This window comes from Rhodofomes roseus (assembly GCF_022264815.1).
Source record: "Rhodofomes roseus strain CIRM-BRFM 1785 chromosome Unknown C8Q71scaffold_1, whole genome shotgun sequence".
Lineage (NCBI taxonomy): Eukaryota > Fungi > Basidiomycota > Agaricomycetes > Polyporales > Fomitopsidaceae > Rhodofomes > Rhodofomes roseus.
Window position 1 is genome coordinate 1,533,375 of NW_025952957.1, and position 25,984 is coordinate 1,559,358.

Consider the following 25,984-nt stretch of genomic DNA (forward strand, 5'->3'; position numbering starts at 1 on the left):
AGCGTATACTCCAGAGTCTCAACGATGTCGGCCTCGAGGATATTCAATGCGGGCATAAGGGCACCTTGCTGTCGGTCATCCCTCAAATCCAACTTCTTCTCGACCCTCAGGCCTTCCACCTCCACATACACCACCCCTTCATTGGTGGGTGGCTTTCCTCGACGAAGCTACACAGCATGGACAGCACGCAGCCTCCAAAACACCAGTGCAAAGACGAAGCTGTCATCTATCCTCCAATTCCTCTCGAGTCGATTCCGAAGCGCCACACATAGGTCGAGAATATCAAGAGCATCTTCGAGGAGCCCACTCCCTCCCAGTCGATCGAACGGCTCGTTCCGACCACCAGGGCCTGAAGGAGGTTGGCAAAGCTTCCTTCGGTGGTTCAACTCGCTCCCAGAAGCTGCCATCATATGGGGGATACTTGGCCTGAATGGCGTCGTATACCTGATGTGGAACTGGGCTCATGTCAGATACGTAAGTGTGCCATACCTATGACCGTGACTTAACACATTCAATGACGCGGCACCATAGAGGAGCACAGGGGACCCGAGTGGTATCTTCACCATGATCCGCAACTTCACAGTGAGCGCACAGAACCTGAGTGCGGGCCGAATGTGCGTACCAGCATCCCTTCTCTGGAACATCCGCCAGCTCATTTGACGCCTTGGTAGATGGACAGTCCTGACGTCGTGCTTCTCCCATGAAGACACTTCGCACATCTTGGTGAACGCATTTTCGTTCTACTTCATGGCGCCCACAGTGCTTCAGATGCTGGGAAATGCACGGTTCCTGACCTTCTACATGGGTGGTGAGTACACGCGCGCCATCTATCTGGCATTCACTCACGGTACCTTGACGAACCGATGATTGTGGCTTGCAGCGGGTGCCGTCGCGAGCGTCATCAGCCTGTACTGGAACAACGTCGCCAGAAAAACTCGTGAAAACTACCAGTCACACGGTGCTAGCGGTAAGCCCCGCCTCTGCGACGTCTCCAAATCAGTCCCTCACGGTGCACGACCTTGCTCCCGACAGGTGCAATCTACTCCATCGTGTCGCTCTTCGCGTGCGTCGCGCCCAGGGCACAGATCCTTTTGTTCGCCATCGTCCCAATACCCGCATGGGCCTTTGTGACGGGGATCTTCCTCTGGGATGGCTACAGCGCCATGACGGACAAGGTAAGCCTGCTGTCAAATCGAGTCACCATTGTGCTGACTAGGGCGCAGCGCAATGGCACGGACGCGGCTGGACACATCGGAGGCATCTTGGCTGGCCTCGCGTATTATCGCTACCTTCGTCTGCGTATCCTGTGAGCTACGAGTCATCGCCCTCATGATGTCTACTCGTTCTGGCGGTGCATGCAAGTCGCTTTGAGGCACTCATGAGTGATAGCGCTCGTCAGCGTAAGCTCGGAGTAAAGGCATAAATTACGGTACTACTTTTCAGAGACAAGCAACTATTGACGCAAGTAAGAACCAAGCTGCCTCACGCCTCAAGGAACAACACCGCTTGCTGTTGGGTCCGCAGGACCGATGTCCTTCAGCGCGTAGTAGCTGAAGAACAGGATCTTGAAGCTGAGCGCAATACCGGCGTGCAGCAGTACCAGGAACACGATGATGAGCCGCACAGACTTTGCGTCCGCCTGTGAGAAAGGTTAACACGCCGTTGCCGCGGCAATCTGTGACGGAGATGTGGATGTACGTACCGAGGCGAGAATAGGGTAGACGTTGGCCATGAGGAAGTATCCGGAGAGCAGCGCACCAACTCCGACGACGGCCCATCGAACGATAGCTATGGGTATAACACACAGCAGCTGATCCATCGTTCAGACGAAGTGCCAGTGAAGATATCGGCCTCGACCACTCACCGCAACGGGTATCCACACAAACTGGCCATACCCCCAGATCGCCACGGCGTCCACGACGCTCCACTCGCCCACACCCAGGTACCGCAGGCCGAACCAGAGCAGCACGGGCACAAGCAGGCCGTATGCGTACACGAGCGATGTGCCCGTGAAGATGAGCGAGAAGTCATAGACGATGTGGGCAGCGGCGGCGGGGTTGGAGAGCCAGGATGCGATGGCGGAGGAGAGGGAAGAGCAGACGAAGAGTGCGAAGATGAGGGTGGTGAGCGTCCAGAAGGGCCCGTAGAGGTCGGGGGCAGGCGAGAGGTACGCCCCTTGGTAGGAGGTCGCGGAGGGAGGGAACATCGTCATGTAGCAGCGTTGGAGGACCTGTACAGGCGGTTTCGTGTATCAGTCTGGCTGTGTGAGACGCGAAGCGTGGAACGCGTACGGTCTTGGTGTCGACGTCAAAGTAAGGTTGGAAGTACTCGAACGTCCAGAACTTGCTCGAGCCGGAGTCTTGTCTGTACCCTGTACGATACCACAAGCAGTGCGTGAGTGTCATGCGCTGTGACGGCCATATTCACGAAGGATGGAAGTGAAGTAACATACCTCTTGAAGTACTTCCACCCGCTGCACCCTCGTTGCCCCCTCGAGGGTCGGATCCCAAGAATGCTGCTCAGAAGCGCATTCAGCCTCACACGCATACTGACACCACACACGTAGAAGATCGCACATTGGAACTGGAGACCCTCGGGTCCCTCCTCCATACGCTACGAGCAGGGCTATCCGTCAATAACATGAGGACAGTCGGGCAGCACAAGTCCGGACATTGCTCACCTCGTCTGACTCAATGGAAACGTACGCCATGACTCTTCAGTCGTACCGGGGCAACTGGATGCGAAGTCTGAATCGAAGGGAATCGGGATACAACTTGCTCGTTGTGAGGCCTGAAAGGGCCGGGATGGACGCGTGCAGCGTTTCGGGAAGCGCTCATACGCACCCGAGTTGTCGTGGCACACAGCTTCGCTTCGATCACACCCATGGCCAATGACGGCGATCGGTGAACAAGGTCATCCTTTCTTACGCCCATCCTGACTGGAACTCGACATATCCCCCTGCGGATTATAAGCATACATAACCAGTGGGCTCCTGCGATGAGAAAATAGCGTTTTGCCTGAGTAGTCAGCTTGAGGTATATTTCTTAGAATCTTTCGTAAGTACGCATGCACATGCATGCGTTCATGGCGTACTGTATATATGCTACATCGAGATCATTGCAAGAGACACGCAGAACAACTGTGCGACGACGAACAGGACAGACACCGAGTACCGTTCCAAAAAGAATGTCGCATACCATACAGCAAATTTAGAGCAGAGCAGACCGACGCCATCGACGCCAATACTGATCACCGTTCGAACCGCTCCCTCTCCGAAGCTTGCGAGTCGATAACACGTTCCATCGCGTCCAGCCACACCTCGATGACAATTCCCGTGCCCTTATTGTCGGGCGCAAGCCCGTTCCTCTTGACTTTCGTCGTCCCATTGACTTGCGCGGTAGATCTGGTGGGCACCGGCAGAGAGCCTATGTGACGAGCATGTGCAAGGACAGGGAGACGCCTCAACGAGCGACCTGACATCCCTTGGTTCTGTGATGTCGAGTCAGTGAGTTATGCTAAATTCATGTTGTTGCCGACATACTCGACACTTCTCAGCCAACGTGAGGAGCTTGAGCGCGACGTGTTTCGAACGCTCTCTTGAGTCAGCGGTATTTTCATTCGCTTGTTGAGACAAGCTGCGAGACGCCACTTGGGATGTTGGCTGACTTGCGGATGGGTGTGGGGGCAATGCCGCAGCGAGAGAAGATGTCTGGAGGTAACCAGCAGTCCGCTCGTACAGCTGTGCCTGTGCTAAGCTAGGGACGTCCTATATCATACAGTGAGTGAGCATTACTACAGTAAAGGATCGAGTGATGAACTTTCAAGATACTGACCACTTCTGCCACAATGCCTTTCGTGACTAGCTCTCGCAAGCAGGTACCTAGAATCTCGTAGATCGCTTCGCGAGGGGGAAGATCCACGTATTGCACGATGTCTGCGCGATCCACAAAGGCAGAATCTGCAGGAAAATGTGATAGTGAGTCATTACTTGTATATTAGCCCTGCTTGACTAACCGATAGCCTTAGCGAGGTTGCTCGTGGACATGACGAGCACGTTCTTCTTGTGCTTCAGTTTGTCAAGTTGTGTCAGGAGTGCGTTTACCACACGCAGGGCATCAGAGGGTTCTGTGCCCGCCATTGCGCCCGCACGAGCGGCCGTCAAGGACTCGACCTCGTCTGTGTTTCCACTGGTCAGTATAGGTTGGGGCAACGTCATGGAGGCGCGTACCAATCAGGACCACTACGAATGTATCTTCATCCTCGACCATCTCCATTACGCTGCTGAAAAGCCGCTGTACGAGCTTGCCAGACTCAGAGAACCAACGAGAGAACAAGGAGTGCGAGTTGATCTCGAGCAATCGCGAATGCGCGTATCTAGTGGTGTCGATTCAGTGTGTTGGGTAGCATATATGAGTGATGAGAGGCGATGCGGACCTGTGTGATAGGCGGATCGAGAGCTTTTGAGCCAATGCGCGGCAAAGCGACGTCTTACCCGTTCCTGGTGGCCCGTGCAGGAGGACTACCCGGTTCCACGAGACAACATTGACTGAAAACCCATGAGAAAAGACCGAAAAAGACAAGATGGTCCACGCACAGTCAACATCCGCATCACTGAAGATCACAGTCGCATAGATGTAGTCGAGCAACTTCGACTTGATGTCGTCCGAGTAGATCAAGCTCTCCCACAGACCCTCCCAAGCCAGCGCGGGCAGCTCGCATACACTCGCCGCCATGGTCTCCTCGCCATCTCCCCTTCCATTCCCGCTCGCGAGTTCCTCGAATGCGTCTGCGTCGGATGGCTGGTAGACGTGTATCTGAAGCGCGATCCGCTCTATGGGTAGCGAGGTGGATGGGCACGAAGACTCGGATGCAACAACACGTGAGACAGAAGAGGCTAGCAGTGGAACGTCTCCCCATCCAGTTATCACGGAGGGCAGGTAGAGGTGGGTCAGGGAAGATGTGACGTAGTTGTGCACCGCGGTGCGGATGGTGTCGAATCGGGATGTGGCGGTGGGAGCCACTCGCACCTCGACTAAGCATACAGTCAGCTCAAGAGTACAAGTCGTTGTCGCAAGTCACTCACTGTGTACAGGCCATATGGTCGGTGGGCTGGCGACCTCCGGAGAAGCAGACGTGGATGCCATAGTGAAGTCCTGCTCTTGTTCCATCCTATCTGCTTGACGTATCTTCACCGTCCTAGAGGCAGGTTTTCCTTCGGGTTATAGCCCAAAGCAATATCAACGAGGAGATGAGTGCCCTGGTTGAAGTGGCTCGAAGTGAGTGGTGGCTGAGAGAACCAACAACGCGTACACAACGCGTCCCGCCACAACGCGTCGCGCGTCTGCCACGTGCACGACGCGATCGGCTCGAAGATCGCTCGGATCGAGTCGATGATGACGTATCCGGCGACCATCCTTGGACCATCCCGTCCTCGACGCTACTTGGCTTCTCCTCTACTCGCAGCCACCTCCTTCTTAAACGAAATGGCTGATCCAGGCACTTGTGTCGACTGTATTCCGCAACCTGGGGATGGAGGCGTTGCAGAGCCGCAAATACTGAAGCAGCATGACCCCTTGGACCCAACCACATTCGTGCCTCCTACGCCTCTCCCGGGCCCAAGCATAATTATCGAGTTCTGCGACCGCGTGAGCACATGGAAATCATCTGCACCGAAGGCAAAATGACCTCAATATCAACGAATGGCTCTTACAGTGTCGCTGGTGCGTGTCCCCACGCTCGTCGGTGATTGGAGATCCCATATAGCTTAATGTAGGCTTCACCGAGCAACGTGGGTATCCACCGAGCTCTTTCTGACGTTCCCGACGCCGGCTCTGAGGGCCATAACCATCCTCCCCTTGAACTCTGAGGAAACGGGAGGCCGCTTCCGCGTATGGCTGTTCTTGGATGGCCAACCGCCGAGCCTCGTTTGGGACAGGAAGATCGAGGGCGGGTTCCCAGAGCTCAAAGTGCTTGTACGTAGCGCAATATCGCTGCGTTGGGAAGTGACCGACTGAATGACGTTGATGTACTAGAAGCAGCGCATCCGCGATCGCATCCAGCCGGGCAAGTCATTGGGACACTCCGACAAGCATAGTACTGAACAGAAGTCGTGAAAGCATCAAATGGCGGTTTAGCGAGAAGGATCCCAACATTGTAACACTTCCATACAGTGACCCTTAGATGCATCCACACGAATGGTCGTTATGCATGCACAAGGATGGCACTCGCGGTGAAACCTGCACTGAAGACCCGCATGCTCTCGAGTCCGAAGACGAGACGATATTCTCGTCAGCTGGTCAGTACGTGCACGTCTCTTTTTCCATACCTACGCCGAGACGGTATGCTTGGTGAGCTTCTGTGAGTCAAGAAACCCCTCCCGTTCTTCTACGCCCGAGACGATCTCCCACCTGTTTTCGAGCCCCGTAACCAAGCTGGTCAATGTCCTGCTTCATCAGATCCCGTACGTGCGGCCTCCGCAGAGGCGATCACACGCGACAATATGCAATACCGATCAAACACCGATCCGTCCCTTCTCGTTCGCGCATCCTCGCCGGCGGATCGTGCGTAGTATGTCTTATCGTCATTTGTCCTCTCGTCTTCGCCGCATGCTGCCAAACTCGAGGTTCTAGCATACCACATCCGTGCAAAGTCACCGACGGTAGCCTCATCACGGCCACAAGACGCTTTGAGAACGACGCGCCTTCGCTGCGGAAGCCCGTCTGAGGACTCTTCCCGGAATACACACACACATGGCACTCTCCCCGCCCGCAGGCCATCTGGCGGCGCTCCGGCCTTCTGATCACACCTCACCTTCGGTGCTTCTTCCGTCCACACGACGACTCGACGCCTCGCACGTCACATAGCGCCAAGCGCCGGCGGATTCGAGGTGCGAGGTCGGTGCACACTTCGCGGGTGTAATCGAGGTGCAATTCGCTGTCATGGCAGGACAGCTAAGTTGTTCGGCTCCGGTCTTGGCGGGAAGATGAGCCCCATGTCCCCATTCACGATACTGTAATCTGTGCTAGCATCGCAGGCAAGTCTGACGCTGTGCGTTTGTCCGGTGAGCGGCATGGTTCAACGCATTGACCCCTCTTCGTTCTGTCGGACCGTCTGATTGAGTGCGTTCCGTGAAACCTTGATTACTAGGGGTTGACTAGGGTCATACTTACGTGAAGTCATTCTACACCGGCTGACCCTCGTTGTCTGATAGATATCAGACAGCACTACATCTGAGCTGTTTGGATTGGGCATGATACGCCGAGCGCCTTTGCCCTTTGCGCGGTGGAGGACTGAATCTCCGAAGCTTGACAGCCTCGCACAGAGCATGTTAGTTTACTGCCAAGGGCCCTACCGTGGGGACCCTGTACGACGTATTCGCAGTATGAACACCAAAAAGTCGGTCGCTCCGGGAGGGTGTCGAACACACCCCCGCGCGGACCAATCAACAACTGTCTATTCCACAGCAAAAGAGCGACTCTTGTACACGTGCGAGCGACTGGCAAGAACGAAGAAAGTAGGGCGAGCTAAGTAGCTACTGTATGACTATCTGTATACGTACAAGAGCGACACAAAGTGTCCGACGCACTACCAATCGGCGTGCGACCATTACTGGAGTCCGACCTCCCGCGTCTGCGTGAAACGAGCGACGCGAACTATACTGTAACAAGGGGCCACTTATAACACAAATCGAAGTCCATATCCTGAATGTCCGGGTCTCATACGCTCGTCATTGGCAGAGGCGATGATGGTCTCTCGACCATCTGCGCCTCGAGGTCGTCGGTGCTGGCGGCCGCACCACTGAGGAAGGCTATCCGCTCCTCGCTGTCGACAATCACGTCGTCGTCCTTGAGCTCCTCGTTTACCGCTCTCCGCGTGATGACGGAGATGTAGACGAAGACGCCGACACAGAGCGCGATGCCCGCGATGGAGGAGTAGCGGCCGAGGTTGTTCTCGCTTGCATGCGCACCCGGCTTCACGTGGTACTCCGCGAACGAGTGGATTGATGCGCCAATCGTCGTGTGGATGATGAGCTTGAAGAGCGAGAGCGCGGTGCACATGAAGTACGTGCGGAACGTGAGGCTGGGTGACGCCGCGAGCAAACAGTTCATGACGTTATACGGGTAGGGAGCGAGGCGGATCAAGAAGAGCAGCTGTGGCCGCTTCTCTACCACCCGCACCACCCGCTTGATCGTAACGGTGCATGAGAGCCATCGCGAGATTTGCTGGCGGAGGAAAGCGCGCGAGATACAGAACACAACGACGGCGCCAGCCAAGGAAGCGAAGTAGGAGAGGACAGCGCCGGTCCAAGCCCCGAAGGTATAGCCAGAGAGTATAATGAGGGTTGAGTACAGCGGCATAGGAGCTAGCGGGGTTTATCCGGGTCAATGACATTGCCCTTAGAACATGACTGACCAAGTACTCACGGAATGTGGTCACGAAGACGAGGAGAGAGATTACGGCATAACCTAAGTATAGATCTGACTGCAACCAATGTGCGAGAGCGTCAAGGCCTGCATACGATGTGTCAACTTTAAGTGCTATGAAGCGAGACGCGCCACACATACCCGCGAAGACCTCGGCTTTCCAAAGGCTGATGGCAGCGAGGAACCCAAGACTCGTCAGAGCATACAAGATTATAGGAGTCCAAGGTTTGAGTAGGTTAACTATCCGTAGTCCTCGTGGACGCGTGTAGGCGGGTGTTGTCGCGGTCCAGCTCGAGGCAGCGAGGGGAGACGAGGTCGCAAGGAGTGATGATGGTAGTGATGGTCGCGCGGAGTGCATCGACGGGTGGAGGGACGCGGAATGAGGAGGGTGGGAGGAATCCGGGAGAGCGCACTGACACTGTGAACACCGCGGTTGCTGGCCGACCGCGTACGGGAGCGCGTCAAGCGGGGGCTTCTCGCTCCTCTTCTCGTCCATGGGGTGTTCCACCGATGCAAAACTTGCCGGCGAGCGGGAGGAACGGGCAGGTGAGGACGGCCGCGAAGGGGTACCCGATAAGAAGTGGAGGACGCGGGCGGACTGTCCAGGCCGGGGGTGTTGAGAGTGCGATGCGTCCATTGGATACCAGCCAAATGGAGATGTCGCGAGTTGGGCGGGAGAGCGAGGGCAGCCCAAGTCGGAGAGAAGGAGGATGAGACCACTCGGGATACAGAGGCCTGGAGGAAGAGGGCAGTGGCAGCGAGCGAGGAGATGAAGTACTGGTGCTGTTCCCACGGGGACCGTGCCTCTTTGGGTCCGTGGGCGTCTGTGGCGCTCGAGAATTGATCTGAGGGACTGCGCCGGCAGAACTCCCGTCGGTCCGTCGGTAAGTAGGCTGCCTGTAGACACGCAAAACGAGCCTCCCCCTGCTGCCCGTCCTCTTTATGCTGCCTGCGCTGAGGGCACCCCCTCGCGCATCTGCACCCCAGCCGTCATGGGGTGCCTGTGGGCTGGCTGCGTGACCGGGCCAGGGACTCCGCCGCCAAGACGTGTGGCTGTGGAGAGCGCGCGTTCCGACGTGTGTGGCCGTGACGTCTATCTGGGGAAGGCCTCGCCCTTCTCCAGTCACGTGCCGCCCCAATTTTGGCACGATCGCGTCGACGCGCCCGGCGCCTGTGCCCATGTCTCCCCGTCTGCTATCGTGTTTGTGGCGGCATTCCCAGTCTGCGAGGCCACATGCCCGCCTCGCCGCACCGTCGCGCCAGTACAGTGCCAGCTCGTCCGACAAGTCGCCCTCGCGCCATGCCCAGTTCTACTCCGACCTGATTCCGGGCATGATCCCCGTCGCCCTCCTCGGTTCTGCGGTCTACTTGGTGCGGCTTCCCAGCTTACGAGTCATTCCCATATGAACGGGATCCGCAGGCTTTGCGCCTCGCACAGGCTCACCTTTCACATGAAAAATTCCTCGAGGAAGCACACGCACGGGTGAACGCTTTGGAGGAGGAGATTGAGGCCTTGCGGAATGCGCAAGTGACGACGACAGAAAGCAGCGCGCAGGCTGGGCCCTCGGGCGGGAGTGCGAGCACGTCGAGGTGGTGGTTCCGGTAGATACCCTACGGCGTGTTCGGAGGCGAGATGCGGCGGTGTCATGTTCAAAGTATGTCAGCGTCCTCACCGTAGTCCGACTCTCCATCCCTGGAATCAGAGTGTTGCCCCTGCTCCCCGCTGATGACTGCGCACAATGGGATCTATGTATCCGAAAGTATTCCATATATTAGCAACAGCACTAAAACTCAAGCATACCCTAAGGCCCGGCGAATATGCAGATATAAGATAGGAACACGAAGAGCGGTAGCTGGGGGTATGTATCCATCTGCGCTAGTGCTTCGCCGCCTTTATCAGTGTCGTTTTGTGGCGATCGTATAGCTTTGCAGTGCTGTATGCGCCATTTCTGAGAACTTGCAGCAAATGACGTATAGATCAGAGACACGCACCTCAGGAGGGCCGCAGCGAAGCCAGTGGCGGTCTGGATCGGACGCTTCGCCCGGTTCAAGCGGAAGACGTTGTACGCTGCGGATCGTCAGTCTCGGTTTTCACGGGCCTGGCAGATGATAGTCCGAGCGGAGATACTCACAGACAAATATGAGGTCCATCAGTAGCTTCAGCCTCGTCACCTGGATCCAGAAGTCCTGCTTCTGCAGCCGCACCAGCTCCTTGTCGTCGATCTTGTTCGCCGTCGGGTTCGATTTTGCTGTCTGCCCTGACATGGACTCCGCGTACAATCTTGACTCGACTGCGCGCCATCGTCGAGCCAGGTCAGTTTAATCACATGCACGGGCAACGAGTACACACACCTTCGTGCTGCAAGTTGAGAATCACGCCCCTCTCCACGGTGTTCTCAACGAGGTTGACCAGTGTGCCCGCGAACCAACACCAGTCAGCTACGCGACCAGCACGCTCTCCCAGCTTTGGACCGAGCATGCCCAGCCGGTGGAATGTGTAGACATCGTCTGCAGCGCCACAGAGCAGATCGAGCAGCACCGGTGGTGGCGAGTTTAGTAGTGTATGGAGGAGAGGCTTGCGCTTTCCTTTCCGTGATGATGATCCGCCACTGCCCGCAGCGCTGTTATGCTGCTCCATAATTGATGTCAGCGGAACGAGCCAGTTGAAGAGGATGAGACACCGCCTATGTTAGGATTAGTCGGAGTGCACGTTGGTTGGGCGATATTACGGACCTCGTGAGTGAGAGGCCACTCGCAGTAGACTCAAATCGATTCAATATGTCCGCCTCCCAGGATGGTGACTTCCTGCTCTTGAGCATGGTCGTTGCTGTCAAGCCTCTATGGAACACGAGGTACAAACGCAGCGAGTACTGCATGATTTTCTGTTCACCGAGAATAGCACGGTCAATACAGCCCGTGGAGTACAACGCTTCGGCTGGACGCACAAGAGCTTTGTCGCGACCATTGCTCGTCGTGAACAAGTCCCTCCATATCTCCTCCTTCCTGACCCTGCCCTCCGCCTCCGCGCGCGTCTTGTCGTCCTCATCCTCCGAGTCCTCCTCGTACGTCGTCTTCGTCTCCGGGGTCTCGTCCAGCTTGTTGTACACCTCCGTGCCGTACACGGACGAGCCCACGACGATCGACGAGCGGGGCGTCCGCGGGGGGTGGGCCGAGAGCGGGTTCATGCGAAACCCATCCCCGACGTTGTCGAAGGACGGTGTGCGACTGTGCTCGTCATGCCCAAACGACGCCGCGCTCGAGAAGCTCGAGTTGTTGCTCGGGAACGAGATGGACGACATCCTCGCACGCAGCCTGACAGTGAGCGACTCGGGTGTGGGGTGAGACGAGTACTGTACGCCGTGTACGCGCCTGCGAGAAACGCCAGTCGACGCGTGCCACGTGCCCTAGATCGCGCCGGTCACGGACCGCGTTTGGCTGTGGCGGCTTCAGCAGCGGCGGCGGCACTCAGAATCGCCCTCTCCGTTGTCGCCACTCTCCCTGCTGCGTTTCGACCATGGCGACGATGGCCTCGGGACTACGCTCTCCGCCTACACCCCGCTCGGGGGCGACTTCGCCGCGCCCGACGTTCGATGCTGAGCTGCTGAAGGCGTACATGAAGAAGCTGCTGCAGTCGACCTTGCAGAATTCGACATGGCCGGAGCAGAAGGATCATGACAGAGTGAAGGCATGGAACAAGGAAATTGGCGAGAGAGTTAAGGAGCGAGCGGTTGGTACGTGAAGCTTCATGTCTCCTCAGGATGGGGAAGCTGAGATCATGCTACTCTGCAGAGATCCAGCCTAGAGGATTGTAAGCCACCGCTGCACGAAGCGTACTTCGGCTGCTGAGTCTGGTCATGGCACAGTAAATACATTGTTATGACGCAACTACACGAGAATCTAGGCCAAGGCGGTCGGTGGGTAGAGGGATGGCTTCATTGACACCGGTTCTGACCACAGCCCTGACCTAGGGCTGACATGGTATGTCACTGGGAGGACTCGGACGCGGTCGCACGAGAGATGTTTGTCAATGTACGCCTCTGATTTTCTCCCGTCTTTCTTCTCGGCTGCGAGCGTTGACATTGATGTTCTGACCAACAGAATTCTATCGTCTGCACATGTGTTGCGTTCGCCGTACGGACAATATGACGTCTTGCTCACATACCACTCGCCTTCGGCTGCTCCCCCCATCGCAAGCTGAATACCCGCCTCCAAGCTACTGTATTTTTGGAGATACCCACGTCCTCCCTTAACTCCTCAAGGCATCCTGTCCGCCTCATGATCGTGTCTTACCGCTGGGAACCCGGAATTGTATTGCGTCTCGCATCTGCTGTAGTCCTCTGACGTGCGGGGCGGTGGAGTGAGTTTGTGCATTGGCCGCTAGCTGTGCTCAACGAGTGAGGTAAGTGCTCTGATTCTACCAATGTGTCGTGTCCGATGAGTTTGATTGCAAACTTAGGTTGGGGGTATACTCGTGCGGCGAATGACCCAGCGGCCATCATGAAAGGTGCGGTGATTATGCTCCGTGAAAACCCGCCGAACGCTCGTCGACTCAACCGCCGCCGCGTCTTGCTTGGATGCCTGATGCAGACACCGCGATCTTTCCGGGCGAAGTCCCCGCACAAGCACTGTGATGTATAGCGTTTATTAATAGCAGGCTGTACGCTCTCAGCAGATCGACCACACATCGCCGAAGTGGCCGACCCAACATCAGACTGGCGAACAGTGATCTCGCCGCAATGGGCTAGCGCATGTGCAGGACACTGCCGCCTGGGCCATGCTATCCCCGTAAGACTCTGGCCCTATGTTGTGTACTAAGTCCGACGCGTAACAGATGTCGGGTGCCGATTGGGCTTCGAAACCCGGCTTATGGACAAACACGAATTTGACCAACGTCAGCCACGCGCTCGAGGTGTAGGCGCGCCCAGCGTCGGAAGCACCGAGGACTGCAGTGAAGTCCTTCGACTGTCAGTGTACCTTTGCATCCGTAGGCGCCCAGCGTTCAGGAAGGCGCACATGCGTTGTATCGATGAGTAGCCAGATTGCAGGCTAGGACAGGCCTAGATTTACGCTGGAGAAGCTGGATGACGTTGCATAGCCATTGCCACCAAGGCCCATCATAGGAAGAGAAGGCGAAAATCAGGCCTATTCTTGACAGTGAAGGCATTCGAAGACGGTGCAGCCCACGCTTAGCCTTTCTCAGCACCGTCCGGGCCTACAATTTGCTTCCGCGCTCGCGCCCGCTCAGGCGCTCGCAGTTTGACAAGCAGTTCTGACTTACCCGGGGTAAAGGGGCACGGCCTCGATATCAGCGAATTGAATTCGGGTCGCGCGTTGGCGTACTCGAGGCTGGGACATGGGACGAGCGGCCGGGATGGGCTGAGGAAACTTGAGATGAGTCCGCCGACGCGCGTTTGGGCGTCCGGACGTGCTCCGGACGATGATGTATCCACTCGCCCGGCTCTAGCAAGACCTCTGACACCTCCGGCATCATTTCTCGGAAACTCTCCACTGGCCACACTTGCCTAATGCGTGTCCAACGCCTTTGTGGCGTTCCGAAGCTGATGCAGCGTTCGAAGTCGAAGTCGCAGGGCTCCCGTCGCGGTAGAAGTCACCGCGAGCCTAACGGGCACCTGGCTGCCCTATCAGTGGCTCGACCAGTCAGTGCACCGCGCATGTAAGGGGGACGAGTTGGCGTTTCGTAACGGCTGTCCGCTCGGTGTCTGGGCTGGCCGGCACCGGCAGAACGAGGTGAAATGTTCACACTCAGGAAATGGTATTACGGCAGGGTGACGGTAGCGCAGCAGCTGGGCTATGTCCAATGTATCGCCTGACAGTTCTATAGACTCGACCTATTTTCGTGCCAAACGGCAGGAGTTTTGGTATCTGTATCATTCTAGTTACAGGGCAACACCTCGTACATCTGAGTGCCCGGCCTCGCCAATTAATTGAGACGGACTAAAGTTGTCCACTGTCCCATTGGGAGAGATGGTCTAAGTGGACCAAACTTTTGATTAGGTTCATTGAAGGGCGGTCATGCCACTCATAGAAAAACCGTGAGGCCAAGTTGTGCGAGACATCGTGAACCGTACGTACTTGGATGGCAGGCGCGCATCGGTAGCGTATGGCGGCCACCGCGACGGTACTACATTGTACATTTATTTGTCACATTGCATGCGCGGGGCTCCGAGTGAACAGAGCTGGATGACGCGGTTCTAGGCGGGCCCTCCATTTAGTCCTACGGAGATGCTGGGATGCCGTCTATATCCTTTGAAATGATCCTACTCACCATCACCTAAGAGCCGCCACGGCATCCCCCCTGCTCAAGGACGAGGTCAGAGTACTGCTATTCCGCGCGAGACACACTATCAGAAGAACCCTGCGCTTCTAGAATACGCACCGCGGAAAACCTTACGGGCTGCAAGGCGTATAATCCCAGAACGTGCGGAGGTTCGCACGGAGATGCAGCAGGATCCCACGAGGATCTTGATTGGGCAGCTTGTCATAGGAGGGCCACTGAGATGACGGTGAGAGCGCACTGGGTCTGCTGGATCAGACAGGCATGGTATCTTACGAAAGAGGTACCCTCGTTTCGCACATACAATGCTGATGCCATCTAACAGACTTCGAAGCGGATGTTCCACGGCTTTTGAGAGGGCGGCGGCGGAGACTCCGAGGGCGCATGCGCCGAGCGTGCCATTTAAGACACTCCACGAGATCCGCAAAAATCCGAGTCTCGGTGCATAGCTTCACGCAATTTCGGGGTGGTGGAACCCTATTGTCGAGGCCTATGAAGCTAGGAAAAATACCGTAGCCGTCAGCGGGATGATCCTGAGCAGCGAGACAGTTGTCAACATCAGAATTAAACCTGGTCAACACACCAGTAACATCGCAGCGCGCTGAACACACGGATGAATGCCTCCGGATGCATGCATTGTACAGTCCGTTACGGTCCAGTCCACATGTAGACCCGCGGCACGTGCAGAAGGCATGCTGTCGCACATGTCAGGGATACAAAGCCACCGCCATCAGGACGGAGTAAGACAACTGCTGTAGCTGTCCCTGCTGTGGACGGGCACAATCGAAGTCTTACGACGAGTCTTTGGTACTGCAGATATCAGATCTGTGGAACCCTTGACCATTCATAGTATCACCGGATGTCTGAGAGACCGTGCCACTGGCAGCGATATATCCCGCTTCGAGCTATACTCGAGGATTGGCATCGGTTAGATGGCCCTCCGCTGGACAGCCCAAGGGAAGCCGGCGAAGGTTTCGGGGATCGCTGATCGAGGAACGGTCACTTGTACATATCTGACTGGTGGCATTGATAAGCCTCTTGCGTCCATATAAGTAACTCACCGTTCAACGCGATCCACGCGTCCACTCTTCCGGCCGTCCTCACATACGTTATGTCCGATATCACTGAGAAGATCCTGTCACAATCTAGCCAGGTGCAGCTGCGCCAACTGATCAAGGAGGACCCTGTGGACGGGTGGGACAAAGCTTGGTGAATACCTCTCCCAATTTCGACGCGACGGGACTCAGCGGCGATTGCACATATGGTTGAAGGCAGAACGAAGTGACGCCGTGGGATGCCGGAGAGGCGCAGCCGCCCCTGCGATCACTGCTAGCTTCCGGTCTGCTGGACCTGCCGGAGACAGGAAAGGCATTTGTCCCCGGATGTGGCAGGGTAAGACCATCGTACATATGCTGGTTCTGATTCAGTCAACGTCAGTGTCACTTTCTAGGGATACGACGCACTCACTATCGCATCCTTACTTGGCTATGAGACACTGGCGACCGATATTTCGCCTGCCGCTGTAGAGGCCGCGAAGAAGTAAGTCAGGACTCAGAAGCTGCGTAAGAATACGTCGGACTCATTGGGAAATGAAGGTTCGTGGCATCTATGAACAACCCCGCCTCGTCGAAGGTGAGGCTGGAGGTCAAGGACTTCTTCGTGGAACAGGGACCATATGATCTCGTATACGACTATACGTAAGACCATATTCTCTTCCGTCTTGTATCGGTGGTCCCTTGAGCATGAGCCTACTTGTTGTAGATTCTTTGTGGCCCTGCCGCCATCGCAGCGCGGGGACTGGGGTCGCCAAATGACGGCACTCGTAAAGCCAGGCGGATACTTGGTCACGCTACTCTTCCCTATCCTTGACCAGCCTCAGGACGTGGGCCCCCCTTTCAGGGCGAGACACGAGGATTATGTGCAAGCGTTGGGCAGTGGCTGGCAGAAAGTCGTGGACGAGGTGCCGAAGGACAGCTTGCCTACGCATCAGGGAATAGAGAGACTACTTGTATGGAAGTTGCTGTGATCGTTCTGTAGCGATAATGCATCAATGAATACAGAGCAGACGGGTAGAACGAGGCGTTGGCCGCTGGCGTTGAAGAGATGCGATCCGGGTCCCGATCCTCAGCCACCGATCGCCAAGATCGGCCACGTGCTGATTTTTTCGGTGGCGGGCGCGTACCGGTGTGGGCGCTTAGCGTGCTCGCCGCCAGCACTGAGGAGAAGGAGGCGGCGCCGTCCTCGCCTTCCCCGCCGTCCTCCTCGTCCTCCTACCATGTCAAAATGCACTCTCAGGCGACTACGGCTAGCCAAATCAGCCTCCCAACTTACCCCGCATCCGACGCGCCGACTACACTCCAGTCCGCGGTCTCAGTTTGCTGGTACCATCTCGCTCTCGGAGCTGGCGTTCACGGAAGGTAGTAGTGCAGACGCGAAGAGCTACGCCGTCAGAAACAAGCTTTCGGACCTTCGTTTCCTCACGAGGCGCCTGCGCCCCGAGCCTGGCCTAGTCTGGGCCTGCTACATGGAACTGCTACAACACCTCCGCTACGACAAGCTGCCGCTCGAGGTCCACCAGGAGGTCCTGCGGAATTGCACGCTACCCGCGACTCACCAGCGAGTTGCCTCTGCCACGAGGTTTACCAGCCGAGAAAGGAATCGGATGGTGCACAAGGACGAGGCGCGGTTCAAGACCGTCATCCGTAACATTCGCGCGGCGGGGCTCACGCCTAGCCTCGACGACTATCACTACATCTTGGAGCAGTTCGCTGCCGTGGGCCATCACCGGGGTGTCATGGAGGTCATGGAGGAGATTGATCGGGTGGAATTGCGGAAGTCATCCCAGACGTATGGCTTGTGTCTGCAGGCATTATGTCACCGCCTGTCATTGCCGTGTGCCCCAGACTTACGTTCCGAGCTTGTGGACGAAGTCACGAAACTCTGCATGAAACTGCAAGTGGAGATGCAGGAGAAGGCAGTGCCGTACACGTCCGTGAACGCCGACCTGGTCCTTCGTATACTCAAGGAGACCGCCGATCTGCCAGGTTTCGAGAAGCTTTTGAAGGGAGCGTATGGCATCGACCTCTCATTCCCCGACCGGCCACCGCTGGAGCTTTGGGGTCAAGCATCGAGTGCAGAAGGGCAAGGGTCGTCATTTTCAGACACCAGTAGATCGGCCCAAGCGCGACCGCCCCCATTGCCCTTTTCATCGGCGGCCCTCACCACCACCGTAGACTTCCTTGGAAGGTTAGGAGATGTATCGAAACTTGTACAAGCGTTCGAAGTCCTCACGACGCCTCTTCCCACAAAATCTGCGACCACTTCTCCAGCCTATGACGAAGACGAGGAGGACGACTTTGGCGTATCCAACCCCCAGGTTGCACCCTGGCGGACACCGTATGCAGTACCAAATACTACAACGTACCACCTGCTTCTGAAGCATCTGGCGCGAGCAGGAAATGCTCCGCTCGCGCGACACTACCTGTTGCAAGCTATCCGGTACGAGAATGACGTGGACTGGCAGGTCCGGCTCGCCTGTGCGCGGAAGCCTCGCTCCGAGATTGTTGGTCCACATATGGCCGTCAACCGCTCGATGATTCTCGCGGTGTTTGGCGTAGCCAACCGCTCCAATGATCTGGAGTTGATGCGCTGGACGCTCTACAAGACGGGACAGGCCATTAGGCGGAAACGGGATTATATCAAGTACTACGAACGGAGATTACAGCGGTGGAGTGACGCAGACAAGGCGGCCAAGGAAACGTCCGCGGCCGCTTCAGCCACGGAGAACGCGACTTCAGCGCCTTCGGAAGATGCTCCGGCGTCCGCCGATTCATCCTCATCTGCCGTGTTCTCTTCGTACTTCACCCCTTCCTCAGCATCCGAGGAAGTCGCCGACAAAACCGTGCATGTTCCGCCCACGCCCTATTTCAATGTCGATGTCGCGACGCCCGCGCCCTCCTCTCCGACCCCGCCGAAACCCTTCGAGATCGTGCGACACCTCATCATACTTCGCCAAGACCTGGAGCGTCTGCAGGAGCTCGAGGAGAGAATCGCAGACGGCGTGGGGCGCGTGGGGCAGCGCATCAAGGAGAAGCTCGGCCGGCGGGTGTGGAAGGGGAAGGATATCTACATGCGCGATCTGAAACGCCGTGTGGTCGTCAGCAAGGAGGAGTGGACGAGGAAGGTGCGCTTCCGTACGACGAAGATGTTGCCTCCGCGGTGGGCGCAGGTGCGGGCTGCCAAAGGCGCCGAGGGTGCGTCCGAGACTGTACCTTCAGTCACACCTCAGGCTGTGCCTCAGGTCGCGCCCGGGTCGGTTGCTGCGAGTCGAGGCATCATGACATCTGCTCTTCGAATAGGCGGTTCATAACGATGTCGGCTCGTCGCGAGTGGTACTGTACTATCTATCGTGTAATTATGTGAGTACTCTTCACTGCGACATATCATGACGAAGCTGACCCGTCTCATAGTTGCATGTCGCATCTAGCATACCGCAATTTTAGAGGCCAACAGAACATGCGTCGTCGATTGACAGTAAAATCTTGGATGGGCGATTCCATCACGTGATCGCGTTGTAGGTCCAGGTTTGTAGTGCCCGGGCTTGTACCTTTTCGCACATGGTCTAGCCAATTTCGGGACCGGTGGCTCTTCGTCTGGCGCACAGCTGTATGCTCTGAGTGACTTGCGACTCTGATGTTCACTCAACGGATGACGCCTGGAAGGGGCCCTTTGCCGCGCGCGCGGCCACCTTCGCGGGATGTGCTTGACCGCGACTTATCCTTGTGATGCTCACGGCCGATCATGCCCGTTGAGTCTTCTGCGCACAATGTCCGAAGTGCCGGTGCTTGCTGAGCTCCGTTGTGACTCACAGAGCGCGTTTCTGCGTACATACTCATAGTATAGGCCTAGATCATCTTGGATATGAAGCCTTACCCACGGGTACGCAAGGTGCAATTGCGGCTTTCAGCCTCTCAGTCTTCCGTGCATGCGTACGCTGAACGGTCCCACCATGGACGGAAAAGTAGTAGGACACCTGAGCGGAGCGCCCTGTCGCTCATTGGCAGCCTCATGACATGGCCAGCAGACTATACTCATTATCGTTAAGTCATTTGGCCTGTCCAGTGGAGCAGAGCGCGTGCACCTCTGGACCGGTCCTAGGCTGAGTTTGGCTTCCCGTTCCATGCGTTCAATTGAGGACATCGAGATCTCAGCGACGCGGAAGCATTTCGGGGCACTCTCCTCGGGATCTTCTCAGGCGTTATGTTCGAATTTGTCTTCTCCACCGATTCAATACGCCACTGCTACACTCCGTGGCCCTTGACTCAGGCCTCTGTCCCCAGGCTTAACCGCAGTCGTACAAGTGAGTTACGTGGGCGCTGGTGGTATCGCCTCGCATCTCACCCCGATCCTGAGATTACGGCCTCGGTGGAGACATGGCGTTCTGCATCGAGGCTGCGAAGATGCGTATTGTTCTCAACGAACAAAGGCAGCTGAGTCAGGGCCGCTGTACATTGGCAGGGAAGCAATGGACCCCCCAATATGGGCCAGGGCAGGATTGTACTAACTCACGACATCGTCTTGATGCGGTGCCACAGGAAAGCGCGCAGACGATTCCCTGAATGACCGCGCATTGGAGGCAGAACCCGAGTGGGTGGATTGCTAAGACTGGTCTACTTGAAATCTGTGGCGAGCGATTTGTGTCCGTCTCGTTTTCAACACGAGGCCGATGGGCGTGTACATTTGTCGCACGTTGGGATCTCATTTCACGCTCAAACCAACGGAGAGGCCATGCTTTTCATAGCGCTCAGCACCACACAGTCCCGCTGTTCAGCGCTATCAGCGTGAGGTTCATGATTCACATCATTCACTATCATGTCAGTCGATGCATAGACTTTCCGATCATCATTTCACGGAAGGAACAATGACCGGAGTAGAGTGGATTACAGTAGGCATGGGTATTAGGGGGACAGGATGAAAACGGCTGTACCGGGTACAAAGGATAGCTTGACAGGCCATTGACAGGCCATCGATCTACATGCCAGACGACATGTTGGCAAGCCGTGGTAGTGTATTCGTACGGGTGTCCAATCGCCGCATCTCTCGTTCCAGCTTCTCCGTCCGCGAGGGTCCAAGAATCTCGGACGTGTCCCTGCAGCCGTGCTTATCGAAGAGGTAGGTCAGCAGGTTCTTCTTGTCATCTGGCAGCCCGTCAAGGAGGGCGAACAAGTGCGCCTCATCACGCAAAACGAGCTGTGCAGCGATCATAGCAGCGGCAGCTGCCTCGCGGACCGTGAGGGAGGTATGGCTGGATGCCTAGTCATGCGAAGATCAGTCAATTCAGCATCAGTAGGGAGGCTTTGACGACACTCACGGATATCAACATGGCACGAAGTCGTGGTAGCTCTTCTTCGAGCACTTCCGCAGGCAAGCGGAGGATAAACTTGCCCAACGCCACGAGTCCGAACGCATACGTCCCGTTTTTGGCCCCCACGCTCGAGGACTCCGGCGGATCAGTATCACGGAACGCTCGCACGCACGCATGTAACGTCGTCAGACCATATACGGCGTCGACACGCGCTGCGAGGGCATCTCGGAACATGTTCGTGGCTTGCATGACCTACGAGAACGGGTTCAACAGTGGAGCTGTCTCAATGACGTATGACACCTACGCTCAATCTAGCGCAATACCGGACTTGAAGAAGCGTAGTGAATATGTCGGCTTCCTTCCCTTCAAGAAGCGACCACTGGTTCACGATCATTTCCCACAGTACGATGAGACCATATTGCAACTTCTCTTCATCCTGTTTGACATTGATGTTTGACATCAGCAATCATCCGTCTGCTACTCACTCGCACTGACCTGGGCTGGATCCAAGTACCTGATAAGAGCGTCGAACAGTCTGTCAAAATTCTTGTGCTGAGACCAAAGGGTCTTGGCGATAGATGGCAAGGAATCCGAGCTGCCTAGTATGGGTGAGGGCGTGAGAGGCACGGCGAAGTCCGGGCTTGTCGGCGAGGAAGGCTCAAGAACGGCCATTTGGGTACAGAGAAGCGCCATGTTCTTCAGCGCGGGGATATCTGCAGAACTCTGTTCGAGCGCGGAAATGTATCCCTGCAGTTCTTCCTCACGATCCGCACTCTCGTGATGCAATGAAACACCCGCAGACTTGATGACTAGCGATGAACAGAACGTGAGTCTTCTCGTCAGAAGATGCTAGGAATATTCAGTCTCACGCGAAGTCCGTTTCCCCCACCATTCAGTGGCGGTATCGGTGCCATTTACCATGCTGAATACGTTCGCGGTTTTGCCATTTGCGGCTGGGCTATCCTGGAAGAGTGCGGCTTGCTTCAACATAGCAGCAGTCTTGTTGACAGGTGTTCGGGGCGGCGATAATGTCGCCTTTACGCTGCGCGCGCTAGTGGTCCTCGTTTTCGTTTGAGGTGTGGCCATTGTGCTTCTCATTAAGGACGCGGGGATCGGCGGCGGATGTACGCCATCTTCTTCCGGCTCGACAAGCTCGAGCAGGCGTTCCGCCGCACTCTCCGCCTGCTCGGCACGGGCACGGAGCGCGTCCTCGACGACCACTTGCGGCGCACTAGACGGAGGTGAATTTGTGGAGGTAGAGAGTGCTTTGGACGGCCCAGGCCGCGAGCTACTTGATCTCGGTGAGAAAGACGCGGCTTGAGAATTCGCTCTTGCAATCTCGATGGGAGGATACCTTTCGTAGGGCGCCGAGAAAGACAGCAGATTGACCGACTCGTCCATATCGGAATCGCTATCTTCAGGGATCGGGATCTTCGTAGCTAAAAGCAGTGACTCTTCCTCAGTGCCGTGCTGGCCATGCAGACCTGCTATTGACCATGACTCTCGGGGCAATGGCACAGCAGCTGATCGCCCGGGCTTAGGCGCAGGGTCGGCGAATGTGATTACCGAGCTATGAGGCGGAGACGCAGGCAAAGCCGTGTGCACAGCCCGTCTGAATACAGATTGACTACTCGGAGGAGACTTTGGTGGAGAAGGGGGAGCGATGAGCGGGGATGATGTGCGCCTGCGAAATGTCGACCCGGAGTCAGGTGTGGGAGATGGCGGCGAAGCCGGGGGAGGCTGACTGGGGGAGGTCCGCGGCCGTGAAGACGTCGATGTAGCCCCTGAGCTGACGGACCGCGACATGTTACCAGAAATAATTCGTGATCTCGGTGGCGATCGAGTGGTCGGAGACGTGGCACGCACGCTGCCCATGGACGTACTCGCGGTCAATGGAGGGGACACCTCGCGCCTGCCTGTCGGCGACATCGCTCGCACAGCTTGCGAGGTGCTTGTGGCCTGATGGCGCAGGGATGGCGGCGCGGCGGCATTCGCCTTCGCCTTCGCCCTCGTAGCAGCAATAGCCGCCGCGACGCTGCTCTTCTTTGGCTTGGGAGTTTCCGGCGCTGCAATAGTGGCGACAGCATTGGGGTTGGGGCATGCCTTCTCCAACTGCTTTCTCGCTACGGAGTCCAACGCGTGCAAGATGGCCGCACCTCTGTCTGGCCAGATGGCCTCGAAGACCCAGAATATTTTCCGAGCATCCTCCCGAACCTTCGGGTTCGGGTCTCCCAGGGCCTTCTTGACGGACTTTTCAAGGAGGTCAACGCCGCCAGTAGACTCGATGGCATGCTTCGCGCGGGCGCCATGTACATCAAGATATACGTGTATATGTCCAAGGGCGTATTGTCTCATTTGAATGGATTTGTCTTGGACACAGTTCCACAGCATGGGAATAACCATTCGTGGCTGGGCTGAGGTGTGGGGGATTATCATGTCGACGGTTGTCTGCGACTGCTGTGACGTGATCTTCTTGGTGAGGCTGCCCATTCGTAGGAGATTCGTGTACAAGACGTCACACGACGGGTCGAGGTCGGCGCCGAGTGCGAGAGCGAGCTCCTGATACAACAGGCATGTGTTCGCAGAGACCGTCGTACGTAAACTGACAAGCTGACGAAATGTCAGCACGGTCAGCAGATTGTGTCTGTGCGAACAAGAGTTACCGTTTTGAGAGATGCATTGATAAAGCCATTCTTCAACCCGAGCAAGAACGCGTCATGGAAACGTGTATGGACTTCGCCCTTGAGCATCCCGCGCACACGCTGGATTGACTGCTCACGGGCCGCCCAGTTATGCTCCGTCTCTTTGCTCTGAAATTCGAACGGCAATCAGACCTAAACGCCACATTGAACTTTGACAGTATATCTACCTCGAAGTGCTTCACCATGGATGCGAACTCGTTTTCGAGGTCGTGCACTGATGCAATCTGAGTATATGCGTCATAAGCTCCGGTGATCAAGCAGGAACATCCCTCCCATGTCACTCACGTAAACGGGCTTGACGTCTGAACCACCCGCCGAGGCAGCAGTAGGGCTGTCAACTGGCGACGGTGACACCATCGCAGAGCGACTGCCAGGCCGCGGCACGCTGCCCACGCTGGTCTGGCTCGTTGTTCGCGGGAGGCCAGCGGTCTGCGTCGGCCGACGGTTCATGAGTGCGACGCTCGGCGGAACGTACTCTTTGTGGGCCGCATCGCCATTCTCCGAGCCTGCGTCGCTCAAGGTGCCCGGGGTGCTCGCACCGCCGCTGCTGCCAGCGAGCAAGCGCGAGAGCACGCCGTCGACGATGGTTTTACGCACGCCTTTCTTCGTCATCTCCTTCTTGAGGTCCGCCCGAGCCGCATCCGACACGCCAGGCCCCGTGAACAGCTCGACGGTAGACTGGCGCGCGCATTCGCGCACAGTCCCGTCGGTGTCTTCGAGGGCCTCGACGAGCGCGGGAAGGTATGGTCGGATGGGAAAGAGGTGGTGCGCACGGCGCAGATGCACGAGTGTCAATACGGCCTGTACTCCACCGCAGTAGGATTGAGCAAAAAAAATCACGAGCACCCGCAGCGTTCCCAGCTGTCAGACATATGGAACACCAACGCAACACTGAGACGCACCTGCTCGCGCACTCTCCACACCTTGCTAGCGAGCCCCAATTCCCTCAGATGTCTCTCGAAAATCTGCAGAGGGGTCTCCGGGCCCTTTCCCTCGCGCGACCGGTTCATCATCGCACTCGTCCCCCCACTCCGGAACGCGAACCCACCCAGCAGGACCAGCGCCTCGCGCGCCTTCTCTCGGGACTTCTCCCTGCTGTCGCCGAGACGATCGATGATACCGCCAGAGGGCAGGAACGCAGTGAGCACCTGACGGACTGTATGCGCGTCAATGACGGACGCGCCATTCGAGGAAGTAGAGGCAGTGGGAGAGTTGGGCGCGGCGGATGTTGAGCGTGTCAGACCATGACGAGTAACAAGGAGGGGAAGGAGCGGGGGGAGAGCGGACAGTGTTGCGGTAGACAGGTGCTGGTTAGCTGTCCTGAGACACGCCTTGAACACAGTTATCGTCGCGTCCGAGTCCGGGATCTACGCAAGTCGCGTTCGGGTGAGGCTGCTACACGACGGACGCGCCCCACACCCACCTCCGCGCCATTCTCGAACTCGACCTGCAATTTTGCGAGCGCGTCGACCTTCGCGTCGACATCTGCGGCCGGAATGAGCAACTGGGCATGATGGGTGGACCGCACCCGGCGCTACATGACGACAGGCAGACTGACCGGTTGCTTTGGTGCACTGGTTGATGAGCCTTTGGACGTTGGACTCCGCGTCGGCCATCGCGAGGCTTTCGAATCTGATCGTAGGCAAGCAGGACGGGCGGAGCCGCGGTAGGACGGCCGAGACGGGGCAGCGAGCGGATATGGACCGGATGAGGATGGAGAGTCGGGACGCGGCGACGCGATCACGCAGAGAGCGCACGCCCACATCGCAATCGAGCGGCGCCGCATCTTCAGCCACCGTCCGCCACGCGAGCCGCCTGATCGTTGGCCCTCGCCCGCGTCCATCTCCGCGAGCCTCCCAAGCCCGTCGCCATTTTCACCCTGCCCACTTAGCGTAGATTGATCGCACTGGCCCGTCATACTGTAGAATTTCGACATCAAGTTCAGTCACAGGTCACGGGCCTCTCTGAACTGGGCTTTCAGTTCAGAAGTCACAGGTCGCAGGGGGTCCTGAACTGAGGTTTTGCCGATGGTCACAGTGACGGTTTGTGAACATACGTAGGCCCCAGCGCGGACAGACCCTCTGGACTGAACTAGCCCTATGGTCACAGGTCCCAGCCGGTCCTGAACTGGGGCGCCTACCTAGTTCAGCGTCACAGGTCACACCCACTGAACATGATGTCGAAATTCTACAGTACTCGC

The 25,984-nt window shown here is 56.9% G+C and overlaps 11 protein-coding genes across 11 annotated transcripts; 6 read left to right on the top strand and 5 right to left on the bottom strand.

Moving 5' to 3' along the window:
* Positions 1 to 24: 24 nt before the first annotated feature.
* On the top strand, positions 25 to 1,310 carry C8Q71DRAFT_697600 (uncharacterized protein; the record flags this gene model as incomplete). The annotated part of the gene is made up of 6 exons (XM_047919975.1): positions 25 to 474; positions 532 to 614; positions 672 to 808; positions 881 to 967; positions 1,033 to 1,175; positions 1,224 to 1,310. The coding sequence occupies 6 exons, from the start codon at positions 25 to 27 to the stop codon at positions 1,308 to 1,310; spliced, it is 987 nt and encodes a 328-aa protein (XP_047784844.1).
* A 68-nt stretch (positions 1,311 to 1,378) lies between these two features.
* On the bottom strand, positions 1,379 to 2,963 carry C8Q71DRAFT_730994 (Yip1-domain-containing protein). Its single transcript, XM_047922151.1, has 7 exons — positions 2,681 to 2,963; positions 2,577 to 2,613; positions 2,453 to 2,515; positions 2,292 to 2,371; positions 1,865 to 2,230; positions 1,703 to 1,810; positions 1,379 to 1,639 (listed from the first exon to the last, which is right to left on the bottom strand). The coding sequence occupies exons 1-7, from the start codon at positions 2,708 to 2,710 to the stop codon at positions 1,490 to 1,492; spliced, it is 834 nt and encodes a 277-aa protein (XP_047784845.1). The 5' UTR covers positions 2,711 to 2,963; the 3' UTR covers positions 1,379 to 1,489.
* A 33-nt stretch (positions 2,964 to 2,996) lies between these two features.
* Positions 2,997 to 5,292, bottom strand: C8Q71DRAFT_819633 (P-loop containing nucleoside triphosphate hydrolase protein). Its single transcript, XM_047926153.1, has 8 exons — positions 5,084 to 5,292; positions 4,595 to 5,032; positions 4,435 to 4,546; positions 4,229 to 4,374; positions 4,015 to 4,176; positions 3,834 to 3,958; positions 3,542 to 3,766; positions 2,997 to 3,489 (listed from the first exon to the last, which is right to left on the bottom strand). Exons 1-8 carry the CDS (start codon positions 5,166 to 5,168, stop codon positions 3,250 to 3,252), a joined length of 1,533 nt encoding a protein of 510 aa, XP_047784846.1. The 5' UTR covers positions 5,169 to 5,292; the 3' UTR covers positions 2,997 to 3,249.
* Positions 5,293 to 5,410: 118 nt separating this feature from the next.
* On the top strand, positions 5,411 to 6,240 carry C8Q71DRAFT_730999 (Rdx family-domain-containing protein). Its single transcript, XM_047922152.1, has 4 exons — positions 5,411 to 5,645; positions 5,713 to 5,720; positions 5,774 to 5,972; positions 6,033 to 6,240. The coding sequence occupies exons 1-4, from the start codon at positions 5,484 to 5,486 to the stop codon at positions 6,111 to 6,113; spliced, it is 450 nt and encodes a 149-aa protein (XP_047784847.1). The 5' UTR covers positions 5,411 to 5,483; the 3' UTR covers positions 6,114 to 6,240.
* A 1,142-nt stretch (positions 6,241 to 7,382) lies between these two features.
* On the bottom strand, positions 7,383 to 9,324 carry C8Q71DRAFT_801017 (uncharacterized protein). The gene is made up of 3 exons (XM_047925946.1): positions 8,565 to 9,324; positions 8,424 to 8,510; positions 7,383 to 8,362 (listed from the first exon to the last, which is right to left on the bottom strand). Exons 1-3 carry the CDS (start codon positions 9,058 to 9,060, stop codon positions 7,716 to 7,718), a joined length of 1,230 nt encoding a protein of 409 aa, XP_047784848.1. The 5' UTR covers positions 9,061 to 9,324; the 3' UTR covers positions 7,383 to 7,715.
* A 277-nt stretch (positions 9,325 to 9,601) lies between these two features.
* Positions 9,602 to 10,168, top strand: C8Q71DRAFT_731004 (uncharacterized protein; the record flags this gene model as incomplete). Its single annotated transcript, XM_047922153.1, has 2 exons — positions 9,602 to 9,794; positions 9,844 to 10,168. Coding segments are annotated over 2 exons (379 nt in total), but the record flags the coding sequence as incomplete, so codon positions are not given.
* Positions 10,105 to 11,786, bottom strand: C8Q71DRAFT_25945 (uncharacterized protein). Its single transcript, XM_047917359.1, has 6 exons — positions 11,369 to 11,786; positions 11,157 to 11,305; positions 10,776 to 11,107; positions 10,556 to 10,714; positions 10,416 to 10,491; positions 10,105 to 10,357 (listed from the first exon to the last, which is right to left on the bottom strand). The coding sequence occupies exons 1-6, from the start codon at positions 11,720 to 11,722 to the stop codon at positions 10,300 to 10,302; spliced, it is 1,128 nt and encodes a 375-aa protein (XP_047784850.1). The 5' UTR covers positions 11,723 to 11,786; the 3' UTR covers positions 10,105 to 10,299.
* A 151-nt stretch (positions 11,787 to 11,937) lies between these two features.
* Positions 11,938 to 12,464, top strand: C8Q71DRAFT_852555 (uncharacterized protein; the record flags this gene model as incomplete). Its single annotated transcript, XM_047926836.1, has 4 exons — positions 11,938 to 12,154; positions 12,213 to 12,231; positions 12,287 to 12,337; positions 12,392 to 12,464. 4 exons carry the CDS (start codon positions 11,938 to 11,940, stop codon positions 12,462 to 12,464), a joined length of 360 nt encoding a protein of 119 aa, XP_047784851.1.
* Positions 12,465 to 15,829: 3,365 nt separating this feature from the next.
* Positions 15,830 to 16,744, top strand: C8Q71DRAFT_719664 (S-adenosyl-L-methionine-dependent methyltransferase; the record flags this gene model as incomplete). Its single annotated transcript, XM_047921312.1, has 5 exons — positions 15,830 to 15,927; positions 15,990 to 16,110; positions 16,169 to 16,257; positions 16,314 to 16,415; positions 16,480 to 16,744. The coding sequence occupies 5 exons, from the start codon at positions 15,830 to 15,832 to the stop codon at positions 16,742 to 16,744; spliced, it is 675 nt and encodes a 224-aa protein (XP_047784852.1).
* A 77-nt stretch (positions 16,745 to 16,821) lies between these two features.
* On the top strand, positions 16,822 to 20,340 carry C8Q71DRAFT_819638 (uncharacterized protein; the record flags this gene model as incomplete). The annotated part of the gene is made up of 3 exons (XM_047926154.1): positions 16,822 to 17,091; positions 17,120 to 18,901; positions 20,236 to 20,340. 3 exons carry the CDS (start codon positions 16,822 to 16,824, stop codon positions 20,338 to 20,340), a joined length of 2,157 nt encoding a protein of 718 aa, XP_047784853.1.
* A 219-nt stretch (positions 20,341 to 20,559) lies between these two features.
* On the bottom strand, positions 20,560 to 25,585 carry C8Q71DRAFT_731031 (clasp N terminal-domain-containing protein). Its single transcript, XM_047922154.1, has 11 exons — positions 25,343 to 25,585; positions 25,208 to 25,269; positions 24,687 to 25,151; positions 24,070 to 24,585; positions 23,952 to 24,008; positions 23,746 to 23,892; positions 21,952 to 23,692; positions 21,578 to 21,891; positions 21,387 to 21,518; positions 21,089 to 21,334; positions 20,560 to 21,030 (listed from the first exon to the last, which is right to left on the bottom strand). The coding sequence occupies exons 1-11, from the start codon at positions 25,398 to 25,400 to the stop codon at positions 20,749 to 20,751; spliced, it is 4,020 nt and encodes a 1,339-aa protein (XP_047784854.1). The 5' UTR covers positions 25,401 to 25,585; the 3' UTR covers positions 20,560 to 20,748.
* Between the last annotated feature and the right edge of the window lie 399 nt (positions 25,586 to 25,984).

Coding starts and splice junctions, on each gene's coding strand:
- C8Q71DRAFT_730999 (XM_047922152.1), top strand. CDS start 5,484: ATGGCTGATCCAGGCACTTGTGTCGACTGTATTCCGCAACCTGGGGAT. Junction 5,973..6,032: donor TCCCAGAGCTCAAAGTGCTT/GTACGTAGCGCA, acceptor TTGATGTACTAG/AAGCAGCGCATCCGCGATCG.
- C8Q71DRAFT_730994 (XM_047922151.1), bottom strand. CDS start 2,710: ATGGCGTACGTTTCCATTGAGTCAGACGAG. Junction 1,811..1,864: donor TTGTGTGGATACCCGTTGCG/GTGAGTGGTCGA, acceptor ACGATGGATCAG/CTGCTGTGTGTTATACCCAT. Junction 1,640..1,702: donor TCTACCCTATTCTCGCCTCG/GTACGTACATCC, acceptor CCTTTCTCACAG/GCGGACGCAAAGTCTGTGCG.
- C8Q71DRAFT_819633 (XM_047926153.1), bottom strand. CDS start 5,168: ATGGAACAAGAGCAGGACTTCACTATGGCATCCACGTCTGCTTCTCCG. Junction 4,177..4,228: donor ATTCGTAGTGGTCCTGATTG/GTACGCGCCTCC, acceptor GTGGAAACACAG/ACGAGGTCGAGTCCTTGACG. Junction 3,490..3,541: donor CGTTGGCTGAGAAGTGTCGA/GTATGTCGGCAA, acceptor TCGACATCACAG/AACCAAGGGATGTCAGGTCG.
- C8Q71DRAFT_25945 (XM_047917359.1), bottom strand. CDS start 11,722: ATGTCGTCCATCTCGTTCCCGAGCAACAACTCGAGCTTCTCGAGCGCG. Junction 11,108..11,156: donor AGTGGCCTCTCACTCACGAG/GTCCGTAATATC, acceptor ATCCTAACATAG/GCGGTGTCTCATCCTCTTCA. Junction 10,715..10,775: donor TCTCAACTTGCAGCACGAAG/GTGTGTGTACTC, acceptor GATGGCGCGCAG/TCGAGTCAAGATTGTACGCG.
- C8Q71DRAFT_731031 (XM_047922154.1), bottom strand. CDS start 25,400: ATGGCCGACGCGGAGTCCAACGTCCAAAGGCTCATCAACCAGTGCACC. Junction 25,152..25,207: donor AGTTCGAGAATGGCGCGGAG/GTGGGTGTGGGG, acceptor CGACTTGCGTAG/ATCCCGGACTCGGACGCGAC. Junction 21,519..21,577: donor GGTACTTGGATCCAGCCCAG/GTCAGTGCGAGT, acceptor AATGTCAAACAG/GATGAAGAGAAGTTGCAATA.
- C8Q71DRAFT_801017 (XM_047925946.1), bottom strand. CDS start 9,060: ATGGACGCATCGCACTCTCAACACCCCCGGCCTGGACAGTCCGCCCGC. Junction 8,511..8,564: donor GAAAGCCGAGGTCTTCGCGG/GTATGTGTGGCG, acceptor CATCGTATGCAG/GCCTTGACGCTCTCGCACAT. Junction 8,363..8,423: donor CGTCTTCGTGACCACATTCC/GTGAGTACTTGG, acceptor AAACCCCGCTAG/CTCCTATGCCGCTGTACTCA.